Genomic DNA, 13,653 nt, shown 5'->3' with positions numbered 1-13,653 from the left:
CCAGGGATGCTGCTAAACATCCTACAATGCACAGGACAGCCCCCATAACACAGATGGATCTGGCGCAAAATGCCAATAGTGCAGAGGCTGAGAAAACACTGCTCTATAAAAGCCCAGAAAAGTAAGAGGGTGGTGACCCAGCACTCCCTCCCCCATGCCACAGTGCATCCTTCTGGTAGGCCAGGCTCTTGACCCCTTCTTCCTTGCTGTTTGTCTTTCTGGTCAGGGAGGTATGTCCCCGTCCACAACTTAATTTTTTGGCCCATTCTCCAGCAGGGCACCCTCAACCTCACCTTTAGCCCTTGAGTTGGGGCCGCCTGCCCTCTTTCCTTTCACAGGGAAGCTTCTAGATCGAGGTGTCTATATCCACTACCTCCATTTCCCACTCCTCAGCTCCATCATTTGCTCTCAGTCCCCTCCCTGTGCCTGAGCTGGACCCCCTCGTCCCCTTCCCTCATTGCCTCCTGCAAGCTTCCTCCCTAGCCCTTCTTCTCAGCCTCCTTTCCCCCCTTCCTCACCATTTCATACTGGGGCTGCTCAGGGCTCGGCCTCACTACTGACCACTCTTACTCCCAGAGCTTCAGTCTCATCTTCCATGAGGGAAGAACCATCTAGATTGGTTCCTTGCACAGAGTTGGTGTTCAGTTAAGTATTTGTTGAATAAATGAATGAATATGCCATCATGTTCCAGATATGTATCTCAGGCCTCAGGTCCCTCTTTTGAGAAGTAGGTACAGCAAACTGCGTCTTCAATATCTCTCCTTTGATGTCTCCAGTACAGTTCAAACTCCAGCATGTGACCCTCCTCCCTCCTGCTCTTCCCCTGCAGGTCTCCTATCTCAAGGAATGGTACCACCATCCCCAGCTGCTCAAACCAGAGACATGGGGTCACTTCCAACTCCCTCTTCCCTCACTCCCTCATGCAGCCAATCACCAACCAGTTATGCCTTCTACTCATTATTGAATCCTGGCACTTCTTCCCATCCCAGTGAACAAGCTGCCACTGTCTCTTACCTGGACAACAGCTTCTCAACTGGTCTCCCTACACGTCCATTTTGCCCCCTCCACCCCATTCCCCACCAGCAACACAGTCATTTTTATAACTTAGAAATCTGGTCATGCCATTCCCCTGCTCAAGCCCTTTTACTGGCTTCCCACTGACCTCTGGGTAAGTCCCCAATCCTTAGTGTGGCCCACAAGGCTGGACCCTCTCCCCCTTGCTTTCTGGTTTACAGTGAAATGAACTCTCCATGCTCTTTTCTGCCTTGAAGGCTTTATCTAGGCAGGACCCTGTGCTGGGAATCCTTCCTCGACTCCCGGGCCCCCACATGGCTTTAGGAGCCTCTCGACAACTCTGACCACATTTGTGTCATGTGTTCCCCGAGGGACCTGGGCGCTTTAATAGCACCATCACCCCTAGGGGTTCTGCTTTCACAGGTCAGGGGTGAGGCACAGGCATCATCTTTATTCTTTTTAAAATTCTAACAAGCAGCTAGGGCTGAGAACCACTGCTGGGGAGTACTGGGGCCACCTAGACTACACCAGAAAACTCCTGTCTGGCTTTGTCAGGCGCTTGGGGGAATCTGTGCCCCTGATCTACATTTTACTGGCCTGGGGGTGACACTGGGCCGTGTTTCTGGAGCTGAGTAGGAGGCTAAGGGCCAGACTCAGCCATGCTGCTCTGGATGGAAGTTCTAGAGGCCTCAAGCCACCGGGGGCTGGTGCCCTGGAACTGCCCAGGACCAGGCTCGCGTGGCTCCAGAACCAGGCTCCATTGGCAAGCCACTGCTGCCACCAATCTCGGCCAAACCCTGTGCCGGGCTGGCTCCAGGGCACAGCCTCCCTTTTCTCCCCAAAAGACTGACAATGGTATTTAATGAGAATATCTAACCTCAAGGGAAAACAGTGTCTCAACAAATGAAAAATAAATTGATTTCTTTGGAAAAATGTCAACACTGACCTGCCTCATGTTGGTAGCACCAGCAACCCAGTATGAAGTTTCTTTTACAAACAAACATAAAGGTCAGGAAAAGGAGGAGAGAGAAGGGTTGCTTTGACATGTGAGATGGTATGAAAATTAGAACTCGAGGTGTGTGAGGAAGAAGAGAGGTTCGTGAGGCTGACCTGATGATGAAAGCACCTCTGGTCTCCAGGAGTTTCTGTTCACTGCTGAACCTCTTGAGAAGGTTGATCATGAACTTATAGAAGTAGGAGTTCATGGTAGGGGTGGAAGGAGAACATTCTAAGCCTTTGGTACCTGTAGAGAAAGGGACATTTGGGAATCAAGCTTAGCAGTGGGAGGGGATATCAGCTCCCAGAAGCATCAGCCGAAAGCACAAAACAGCAATGTGCTGAACCATCCAGAAGATTACAAACAAGTATGAGAGGAGCTTCTACGGGCTCACTTCATTAGATGCCAATGACAAGAGGGCAGCGTAGAGGAGCAGCAGTGTTTCCTTCTGCTGAACTCAGACCTCTCTTCTGTCTTCTCATGGCCCCTGTGGGGAAGTAGCTGGTAACTAGAAAAGGCATTTTTCTGTTTTGTGTTTCCCAGTTGTGAATTACTCTGAGGATTCCACACCACAAGCCACCTCCACAACGTCCTGTCCTCTCCCCGAGAACCTCCTAAACAGCTCTGGTGAACGCTGCATGGGACAAGCCTTGGGTGAGAAGCCCAGCTCCAGGGCAGGCCTCATTTAACTTCTTGGTGTTTGGGGTGTGTTGTTCTGGGTCCCTGCCCAGAACAGCCTGGCCTGGGAGATCCCGAGTGACTCTGGAATGGCAAACAGTCTCTGCTCCCTTGCCCAGAGGGGCTGTTTGTAGAATCAAGTGTCACATTCTTACAGCTTGAGTTACCCCAGGCTCAGCTGGGGATGAATTACCTCGGGCCCAGCTGGGGCTGATCTCTGATGAGGCACTGCAGATACAGCTGTTGAGGTGGCCCTGTTGCCCCTCAGTCCCCTCACTGTCCTCCCACTCATGATACAAGCTCAGCTGCATGGGTTGTGGCCAGACTGGGGCACTGGCTGCACAGTCCACACTGGAGGTGAGTGGGGGCTGACACCCAGTCATAGCAGCGTGCCCTAGGTGCTCATCTATGACAGCTGCTTGTGTCCTGTCCCCTTCCCACTTCTCCCCACTTCCAGGAAACAGGCCATTTAGGATCTTAAGTATTCCAAAGGACAAAGGATACAGGGAGTGACCACAAAGAAATTCTCCCCACGTGGGGCTATCTGGGGCCAGTCTCCACTCCTGAGGGCCGGGGTGCCTCTGGTAGGCACCGGGAGAGCTGCTGGTTCCAGCCTGCCACTGCTGGTGGGAGGCACTGAGCATGGTGTTAGGAGCTGGGCTTAGGAGTCTGTCAGGCCTGGGGTCAGCTCGGCGATCTACCACTAACTAGCTGTGCAACTTTGGGTAGATTTCTTAACCTCTCTAAGTTGCGGCTTCCTCATCTGTAAAGCGGGGGCAATGGGTCCCTATTAAATGAGACAGGCATGCAATGCACTCAGCCTGGGGCCTGCCACAGTCTCTGCTCAATAAACGGGGCTGCTGAGATCAGCAGACGTCCCACAGCAGAGCACTGCACGTGCAGATATTCTCACTGGGACCTCCCCCTTCCAGAAAGTCCCTGCAGTCTGCATCTCAAAATGGATGGCTGGGGGCGTTGGGGGACAGTCTGGAGATGTCTAGGTGGGGATACTCTGACTATTTCGTGGAGCACTGCCAGGAGGAAGGGAGGGTACAAGGAGGACAGGGAGTCACCCGTGACCTTTTGCACTCACTGGAAGGGATATCGGCTCACTTTAGCTGGCAGACTAGCCAAAGATGGCAGAAGAAAAGGCCTGGGCTGTTCTGGACACAGCTCCAAACTCCTTAGCTACCACCTTCCCTCTGGCCACGCTGCCCCACCCTGTCCACACGTCTAAGTCTCAATGTCGAGGCCACACAGTGACCCTGGAGCTGAGGCCATTAGGTGGGAGGGAGGAGGGCAATGACGAATCTTCAAGAAACCCGCCAACAATTCCCATTCTTGCAGCACAGTGGTTGTTGGGAGAGTTTCTCGGGCTCACTCTTGCCGTGCCCCCAGCCTTTAAAGATACAAACAGCAAGAGGCCAGACACTGCAATGGGGACCAGGCACCTTCCTAAGACTCAGCTCATGGGAAGCCAGAGCCGTGGCTTTCAGGCACTGTTCAGCCTGGCCTGCTGCTCTTGGGGGTGGGGAATTTCACCCTCCAGACAGGGGTGGCCCTGGGCTCCCATCTGCCAAACCACTACCCTCTGAGCAGAGGATACTCTCCAGGATGGGGCCTGAGCCTTGGATAGCCCAGCTGAGATCCCAGCTCAACTGGGAGAGACAACAGGCCTGGGCAGGCAATCCTCTCACCATGGGGAGGCGGCACTTGTGGGTAGGCTGGTCAAGGACCTGCAAGTTCCCGTCCTGCCCAGGGTAGGGAGGCCGGGGAGGCCCCAGGAATGGACAGGAGCTGTTTCAGGGCTCACTCGTACAGGTGAGGGCCAACTGGATCTCCCCTAGCCTCAGTTTCCCTCCTTGCCACCAGCTTTTCTTCTGACCTAAACAGCCCTTCAGGCCTAGGTGGCTTGAGATGGAACCTGAGAAAAGGTGTTCTCAGGCAGGGCTGCAGCATGGAGGAGGAGAGGGTGGGGAAGGTGGGGTGAGAGAGGGAAGAAGGAATTCACTCTGGGAGTGTTACTACAGGAGTGGCAGGATTCTCTCATCTGAAGTTACTTCTCCCCACAGCAGCCTGCCTCCTCCCAGAGAGAGCGCTCGAAGTGCTGAGGATGAGCCACTTCCACCCACATCTGAGCGAGAGCTCCTGTACTTAAGCCTCCACACACCTGACAAGCTCGGCTTGGGACCCAGCCCCCTCTCAGCAGCTCTGACAAAAGCCAATTCTGCCGAGGTCTGCTGAGCCTTCCTGACGATGTGCCGGGCCCTGGGCCCGGGGCCGTACACACATTGTTCGTGGATGCCACAGCCACCCCTTCTACATTTGCGGAGGTGGAGTGCTGCTCCAGGACAGCAGGCCAAGAAGGAGCAGAGCTAGAGGAGTGGGCACTCAGGCAGTCGAGCGCACACCCACCCTCCAACACTGCGCCCATGGGTCTGTAGACTACAGGGTTGGGAGGTCCCAATTCAGTGGCACAACTGACGGCACCAGAACCTTCCAGCCACTAGAGATGGGGGCGAGCTGGTCTGCCTCAGGCCCAGGAAGTGGGGAGGCGAGGACGAGGAATGAACTGGCATGTGTCTTGGGAGAGGGGCTTCCTTGGAGGGATGGAGGACCAGGCTGTGAGGGGAGTGCAGTGCTGGCCAGCAGCTATGGACAAGGCCAAATGCCAATGCTGCAGTTACAGTTTGGCCAGCTGGGAGCCTCTCCTGGCTGGGCTCTGGCAGGAAATTCACGTGACCCGACGCCTGGCTGAGGGGCAGACAGATGCTGTCGGGAGCTCTCTGTATACACAACCAGGCCGGTGTGGTGAGGGGCCGGGGGTGGGGGTGGGCAGCTCTGCAGATGTTGCTAAGTGAAACCTGATGGGGTGACATGAGAATCTGCAGAACGTCTCACAAACAACCTTCCCAGGGATGTTTTGGATTGAGTTTTGTGGCTATGACGTGAAGGAACCTCACATGTCAGGATAAAAATAGCTCTGCCTCAATGCATAATGCGACTTACAGTTCAACAAAACCAGATGCAAAAACATTAGCCGCCCAGCTCAAGCCCACCAAGGCCCTGCTCCACTCTCCTCCCACCTCCCTGCTGAGGAGGGTCAGAGGCTGGCCAGAGCACAGACACTGAAGTCTGGGGCCCCCAGGATCAGCCCCAGACCTATCGCTGGCTAGCAGGGCAGTCCTGGGTAAGGGACGGCTTCTCTGAAGCCGGTCCCCATCTGCAAGGCATTGCAGGATAGGGGGTGATGCTGTGTCTGGCGTGAGGCATGTTCCATGGAGGGGCTGCATGATTAGGAGGTGGCTATGGAACCAAGGAGACAGGGCTACGAAGGCGGCTTCCCTCCAGAATCAAGTGGCCGGGAGGAAGGGGAGGTGGTCAAGGCAGGGTCTGGAGGAATGTGGCGTCTGCTGAATTGGAGAGGACGCAATGCACCCCCCGCTGTGTGGACAAAACGGTGGTTAAAATGTGGTAGTAATGGTACCTTTGGAATCCAATCCAAGAAGCGACCACATTTTTATCTGTGAGCAGGTTCAGCTGAGGTCGGCGAGGACAAGTGCCCTCCACCGGCCTGGCACAATTGCCAGATCCAGGGGGAGTACTAGCTGCGCGGTTCAGAGTGAGAAAGAAACTAATGGGCTACAACAGGGCCTAGGAGCTTTCTTGCTGAGATGCAGTGGAGGGGCTGCACAGCTCTGGGATGGCAGCGAGGAGGAAGGTGGGGATGAGCCCCAGGTCATGGGCATGGATTGGAGTGTTCCATCTGGTGACAAATGAAGACCTGGGAGGGTGGTGAGGAGGAAGGGGGGATGTGCCCCAGGTCATAGGCATGGATTGGGGGTTCCATCTGGTGACAAGTGAAGGCCTGGGGCAAGGGCATGAGAGGACACCTCCCCAGGCAGAGTGCTGAGGGAGCCTCAGACCCTTGTAGTGCTTGGGCAATTGGCCCTGGGTCCCTCCTCCAATCATTTTAATTAACTCTGAAAAATGAGTACTGACCATTACTGGCTGTCTGACATTGGTGGTCCAGTGATAAGCAAGACCTGACCACTGAAAGGGGACATTTCCCATGGGGGGTCCTGAGCATCTGGGGTGGGGCCTGAACTCCCTTTTTTGTGAGCTCCTGGGTGAAGCCAGTGCTGCCACCACCTGCACTCTGAATAGCAAGGGTCTAAGAAGTCATAGCCAGGAGGGAACTGGCTGTGCACCCTACCACCCATGCCCAGTGTGATGGGCTGGAGGAACCAGAGGAGGGGCCTCTGAGCTGGCCGTAAGCACGCACACGATCGTGTAACGAAAGGACAAAGGTAAAGGCGGCACTTCACACATACCGTACACTCACATTAGTGCTATCTACGCTGGTGTACAGAATCCCAACCGCCCTTCACACTCCTTTACAGAGGGGGAGACGCAGCGGTGCACAGAGGTCAAAGGCGGGTGGGAGGCAGGGTTGCGCTGCCAGCCTAGGTCTCTTGGACCCCAGCACAGTCTCTTGTGTGGCTTCCTGGGTGCGAGGAGGGCCTTCAAGGCTCAAAGGGTAACAGGCAAGACCTCTTGGGGGCTGGAAACCATCTGGTGTGGCTGGAGGCCGTAGAAGGGCAAGAAATGAAAAGCTAAGGACAGAATGGGGTCTCTCAAATCACTGTGAAGACCGAAGCACAGCCCCAAGAACTGCTAGGTGGGAGCCATGGCCTGTACCCAGAGGAGGGTTTCTCATGCTCTGTGTCCCTTGTGCACTGTGTCCTGGGGAAGTGGTGAATGGAGCAGGTGCTCAGGCCACTCCTGGCCACCACCAATATCTCGGTTGTGTTGTCCTGTCCAGAGCGGGAGTAACACCAGTGCTCACCTCTCAGAGATGTCATGGGGAGTCAAGGAGCTAACTGGGGTGAGGGCTTGAGTATGCACGTAAAGTGCTTATGACAGTGCCTGGGGCCAGTATGAGCCCGATCACTGTTGGCAGCCATTATCACTATCACTGTTGTCATCGGGCAAAATGCCTCAGAGAGGGTTTTCTGGATTTCTTTTAGAACGTGTTTCTCTCTAGGGGCAGGAAGAGGCTCCTGACATTTGGCCACCCTCGCCTGGGCTATAAAGGATCAACGCAGAATCAGAACACTTCGTTTCTGCCCACGTTTTCAAAGCTAGGGGTAAAAACTCCAAGGGACCTGCATGGAACGTTGACATGAGCAGGTGGTGGGGGTGGGGTATCTCCCCCAAAGGGACACAGCACTGCAGCCTGTGAGCTCTCAAAACTGTGCTCCAGAGAGTACGAGGAAAGCAGGTTCCAAACAGGAAGAGGGTCTGGCCCTGTAGCCTCTGTCCACGTGTTCGGCCAGATGGAAACACAGTCTGCGGAGCAATGTGAGCAAGGGAGCTAGCAGAGAAAGGAGTGTACACTTTCCGCCTGCTTCCTGACCCAGAGAGCCACCCCAGACAGCCTTGGTGCCAGGGGAGACAGGAGCGGGGCAGGGACAGGAACAGCCCTGGCTTCTTGTGCTCTTCTGTCACTGATTTGATCTTGACCTTTTAAGATCACAGACCTGTTGGAAAAATCTGATGACAGCTGTGTACATGCATGTGTCCATATGTGGCTCTGCTAGGCTGTGGCCACACACACACACACATTTGGGTAGGATCTGGTAGTTCCCACACCCCTTGAAGTTCACTGTGGGCCTTAGGTGAAGAATTTGTGGTCCACAGAGCTGTGTGTCCTTGGAGGAAGAAGGGTGATTGGCTATAGCCACTTCCTCAGAGTTATTTCCAGGATGAACTCCTTCTCATCTGGCAGACCTTGTTTTTCTATGAATTCAGGACGAGTCCCCGGCTGATGTCTGCCAACCTTGGTGAGCTGGGGCAAGAGTTGCCATTGCCACACTCTTGTTAGCAGCTGCCCATCTTAGCGGGGCCAGGAGCTGGGGTGCAGAGCACTCTGCCACACAAGTCCCTCTCAGTCCTTGTTCCCAAGTGGCCCCAGGGTCTCTTGCAACATGATATCACTGGGAGTGACGGGGTGCTGGGATGCTGCAGGGCCTCCAGGGATCCCAGGCCTTCCTGCCCAAGGGTGTATACCCACCTCTTCAGCGGGGATGGGCCACTGCCCTTGAGCCACCCCAGCCTGAGCCGCCCCTGGGGCCTTGGTGGGCCTGTAGCAGTTTTCCTGCACATCCCTCCACCACTGAGTACCCATTTCACAGTCATTAACTTCTCTGTGAAGCCCTGGTGGCACAGTGGTTAAGAACTTGGCTGCTAACCAAAAGGTCGGCCGTTTGAATCCACCAGCCCCTCCTTGGAAACCCCATGGGGCAGTTCTACTCTGTCCTATAGGGTCACTATGAGTCAGAATCGACTTGACGGCAATGGGTTAACGTCTCTGTGCCTGAGAGGAAGGGACAAAACCCCTCAGAGATGAAAGGACAGATCACAGATCCTGGGAGGACCAAGGTGTCCTTCCTCTGCCCCAGGACTGGGCTGCCTCAAAGAGGTTTTTGCTTGTACCACCTGAGGAGAGACGACGCTATGACGGCTGCCTCCTGGGAAGGGAGATCCGAGGGCCAACACTCAAGGGCTCCTCTCCCCCGGCCTCCTCCCTGCAGGGTACCTTCTCTTGGCTTCTGCCCCCCATCAGTTCTTCTCCCATTGAGGCTCCCCATCCCTCTTCTTGGCCCTCATACCCAATCGCTGACATTCTGGCCGTCTACCCCAGGGACTTCAGATTGACCATAACGGTTGACCTGGGGACAAAGGATGGAGGGTGGACCCCTGGGCTGTGGGGCTGAAGACTGGCACATGCCCCAGCAGGGGTCAGGATGTGGGACCTGCTGCCCGACGATGGCCACTAACCACCTGGAGGTAATGGGGCTCACTGGCCCGGAAACAACTGTATGCTGGGAACACGAGAAGAGGAAGCTGGGGTGTCGCCTCAGCCCCTTATTGACTTCCTATCTGTGGTCAGAGACAGCTGGAGCTTGGGACTGGCTGGAGGCAACACACATGTGGTGGAGGTGGCCTGAGGACCATGGGTCCCCCGTGAAATCGCGCTGCAGAGGGTTGGGTAGCCCTTGGTTTAGTGTCGCTGGTGCAACGTCTTCAATGCATGGGCCTTCTGAGACTTGGCCTGGTACCCCCTAGAGTGCAGTTCGGCCTGCAGGGCCCCGGTGACTCCCAAGGACTCCCTGTACTTCCCAGGCATGGGGCCTGGGCCCTGGGCAAAACCGGGCTAAGGGGCTCCAAGACAGGGTTCTCAGGGCCAGGAATCAGACGCCCTCAGGGCTCAGTGTGGTGGGGCACAGGGGGAGGGTGAAAAGCCCCCAAACCTAGTTGACGCTTGGCTTCTGTGTCAAAGGATGAGCTGTCTAGGCACCTGTGTCTGATGTAAAGAGCTGCTTGATGGACAAAAAGACACCCAGGCAGACACCCAAGATTCCCTGGTGCTTTCCTACTGACTTGTGACCTTGGGTGTTTTCCAGCATTGGATCGCTGGAGGAAGCGGGAGTGTGCCTGGGAGGAAGGGAGCTACAGTCCACTGGCTGGAAGATGACTTGGTTGGGTATGGGGAAAGGAAGCCACAGGAGAAGCACTAGGAACGCAGGGCCACCTCCATGTCCAAGGTCTGCCCAGAGACATCCTGTTTGAATTGTCTTGTCCTTGTCTGGGCTGCCTGCTATGTTGTCAGCTATTTTTAGTTGCTTGGTGAGAAAGGAAATGGCTGCCTACCCTTCTTCCACCTGTGAACCCCAAGACTCTAAAGCCCCCATTGCCTGACTGGGGGGATGATAGGCTGAGTCAGATGGGTTTATATTTAGTCAATGGCTCAGAAGTATTAAAGGATACTTTGCCCAGATGTGCAGAAAGACGAGGCAGAAGGGATGTGAGGGTCCTTCCTGGGGGGATGCTGGAGTGTGGGCCACAAGGGGATACGAGGAGAGGTCTGCCTGCAGAGTGATGGATCGCTGGTAGGAAACTCAGTGATCCTGCATGTCCTGGCTGAGCTCCAGGCTCAAGAAGGGCAGCCCAAAGAACTGCCCTAGTCCAGGACAAGAACCAGAGAACCAGAACTGGCATTTCCCCCAAGGCCGGCAACACTGGGGACACTTACCAGGAATGTGCAATAGGCCAGCTCTGCCAGGGGTGGGCACCTGGAGCTCTGAGTGGCCAACCCGAAGGTCAGGGCCAACGAGTGGGCCTAGGTCATCTGTCTGACCTGCAGGGGAGGAAGCAATTTCTGCCAACACCTCCAGATCCTTCAGGATAACCTGCAAGAAGAGAAGCAGAGGGTGAGGGATAGACCTCCCCCAAGAGTTGTGCTGAGCAGAGGTGAGGCTGGAGACAGAGAACTGCTTCCCTGGGGTGGGGAGGTGGCTACACAGAGAACAGAAGGCAAGGGTAGATGTAGGGTCTAGAGAGAGCACAGCCACCAAGACTATGCTACAGAAGAACCTAGGAAAGTTTAACAAAGGATACGGATTTAAGAAAAGACAGGCAGTGGACAGGGCAACTGAGGAAAGAAGCGAGAACCTGAGGCCTGGCGAGGCACCTTTCCATGACCTTCCTCTCTGGATTCTATGGAGTCTGGTATCTGAGCAGGTATCTAAGAGGTCCCCAGGACATGTGGGACTCAGGCACCAGTGTGCCTGAGGTGGTGGGGCCTGCTCTGACTCCACAGGAGAGACACAAGGCTCAGGGTCTCTGCATCCATGGGCCCCGCTTCACCCACTTGTCCTGCCTGCTCCTTCAAGCCATGGCTACTCTACTCAGGCCTGTCTGTGCAGATGGACAGAGGTTCATGTCCTCTGAGGTACTCAAGGGCGGCAAACCTTTGTGGTCAAATGAGGCAAGTGAGCCCATGAGGCAGCTGGGGCCAGGCTGGCACTGGGTGAGAGGCCTGACACCAGGTCGGATACAATGAACATCTGAGGTATCCGGCAGGTGCCCATTTCCCTGTCAGAAAAGGTGCTGGTGGTTCCTTGGACCGCCTGGACCGCCTCAGGTCTGCCTCACCTTGAGAGGCTCCAGGGCCAGGTTGCCTCCCCAGGTGGGGAGGCCAGAGGGGGAAGCTGCCCTTGCTTGTCATCAGTCTCACCTTACGTGTGAGGACCCTGAGGCTTGAACAGTTACCTGCTCAAGGTAACTGCGAGTACACTTCAAGACCAGCTCTGATCCCCAAATCTCAGCCCATTAAGCTATACCAGGCTTTGGAGTCAGACAATCCTGATCCTGGACCAGTTAACTTCATCTACAAGTTCTGTCCCCCTTGATAGACAGACAGACAGACGGGCAGACAGACAGACAGACAGACACACACACATACACACACACACCATCCGAGTACCACCTGTGGGTCAGGAACTGGGCTAGTTGTGCCTTTGAGGTCCCTATCTCCTGGGAGAGAGGCTGGCAAACAAATACCAAAGATACAGCGTATGTGCAGTGGGAATCAGCAATTCGGCCTGCTGGGAGCCGAGGAGGCTGTGGACATACTTATACAGGAGTTCGCCAAGGGAATGAGGGTAGAGACAGGCGTCTGAAACTTTCTCTGACCTAGCACGAGCCATTCACGGACACGCAGACCCATGTGGCACATTCCAGGAAACTAAGCCTTGGTACAGCTTGGAAGAGGGGCAAAGGTGGGGGAGGTGGGTGGCAAGTGGGGTACAGCTGGAGATCAGGAGCAAGTGGTAGGCAGGGGCTGATCATCAGACCCAGACAGAGGCGTGTGAACTGGCTTTGGGGTGATGGCAGCCTCAGTTTCCTTGTACGTGAAGGTGGAGATTTTCACCTTGCAAGGTGGTTGTGACAATCACAGGAGCCACTGTATGTGCAGAGCACAAAGAGCAGGCACACCAGGAAGGCTGGTTCCCCACTTGCACTGCGACGTTTTGGAACTGCAGTCAACTCGTTCGGTGGCCCTGGTTCCATACCCCTGGCTGCCATGGCTGGGCAGGGACAGTGGGGTGGGCATAGAGGGCTGCAGACCTCCGTTTCTCCACCCAACAGAGACTGCCTCATCCCATCTCTGTCCCACCTTCTCCTGCCCCCACTGGAGAGCTCAGCCAGAAAAGCTGCATATTTTACATTTTGATTCTCTTATTTTAGAAAGTTTAACACCAAATGGCAAATGAATGCAAATTACACTTCAATTGCACAATTAAAGCCGGAAATGTTGTCTACAGGTTCCTTCAGTAATCCCAGCCACGCCTCTTGTGCTTACATATCAAAAGATTTGTCTCTGGTCCCCAGGGGCTGGCAAAAAGCCCAAAGCCCTGCTTTAGGCGACACCATGTGTACATGTGTGCGCGCACACACAGCACCCCTCCTGTCCCTTCGCAGGGAGTCAGGGACAGGATTGCAACCTCCTTCAGCTGCACACCTCCTAGAATGGAGGGCCAGGACTGACTCTAGGAGGGTTCAGGGAGCCTGAGGGGAGTCAATCAGGGCCGCAAGGCAGCCCTGACATCCAGGCTGCCATTCCCATCCATCCCAGCCTCTGCCTCTCTCCAAGTCCACCAGCAAGCCTACTCAGTCCAGGTGCTGAATTAACTTAGAGGCTTTATAGCCACAATCCTGCCGTAGAACAAGCCTTGGCCCCTGCCCGGGGAGAAGGGGCACTGGCAGAAGGGAGGGCACCAGGAGGCAATGCCAGCAGGGGCCTGGGACTGCTGAGGCACTATCCTCCCTGCTGGGCCTGACTTTGTGTCTCTGTCCCCAGGCCAGGGTTTTAGTGTTTTGGCAGCCCACCCACCTGGAGACCCGCAGCCCCTGAGGTGAGGGCAAGAATCTCTGGGAGGAGGGACAAGGTGGCCTCAGCAGCCTAGGTTACAGAGCACCACAGGCACACTGCTCCACCACCCCTGCTTCCTTTGGCCTCTGGAAAACCAGATCCCGCTGCCGTCCACTGCACAGGCTGCTGGGCTTGTGCCCGAGCTGGCCTGCAGCCCTGGCTCTGAGAACGGGAAAGGCTCAAA

At 55.4% G+C, this 13,653-nt stretch overlaps 1 protein-coding gene across 1 annotated transcript in view; it reads right to left on the bottom strand.

Moving 5' to 3' along the window:
- The window catches only part of VAC14 (VAC14 component of PIKFYVE complex), a 110,800-nt gene that overhangs the window by 38,084 nt on the left and 59,063 nt on the right, over positions 1–13,653 (bottom strand). The window contains exons 13-14 of the mRNA XM_023741891.1: positions 10,788–10,944; positions 2,125–2,257 (exon numbers count right to left, since the gene is read on the bottom strand). Coding sequence (XP_023597659.1) covers positions 2,125–2,257; positions 10,788–10,944 — 290 coding nt within the window. The remainder of the gene's footprint in view (positions 1–2,124; positions 2,258–10,787; positions 10,945–13,653) is intronic.

The sequence above is a fragment of the Trichechus manatus genome, unplaced genomic scaffold (genome assembly GCF_000243295.1).
Source record: "Trichechus manatus latirostris isolate Lorelei unplaced genomic scaffold, TriManLat1.0 scaffold00194, whole genome shotgun sequence".
NCBI classification, from domain to species: domain Eukaryota; kingdom Metazoa; phylum Chordata; class Mammalia; order Sirenia; family Trichechidae; genus Trichechus; species Trichechus manatus.
The sequence above is the reverse complement of the archived record's forward strand: the minus strand, read 5'-3'. Positions and strand labels throughout refer to the sequence as shown.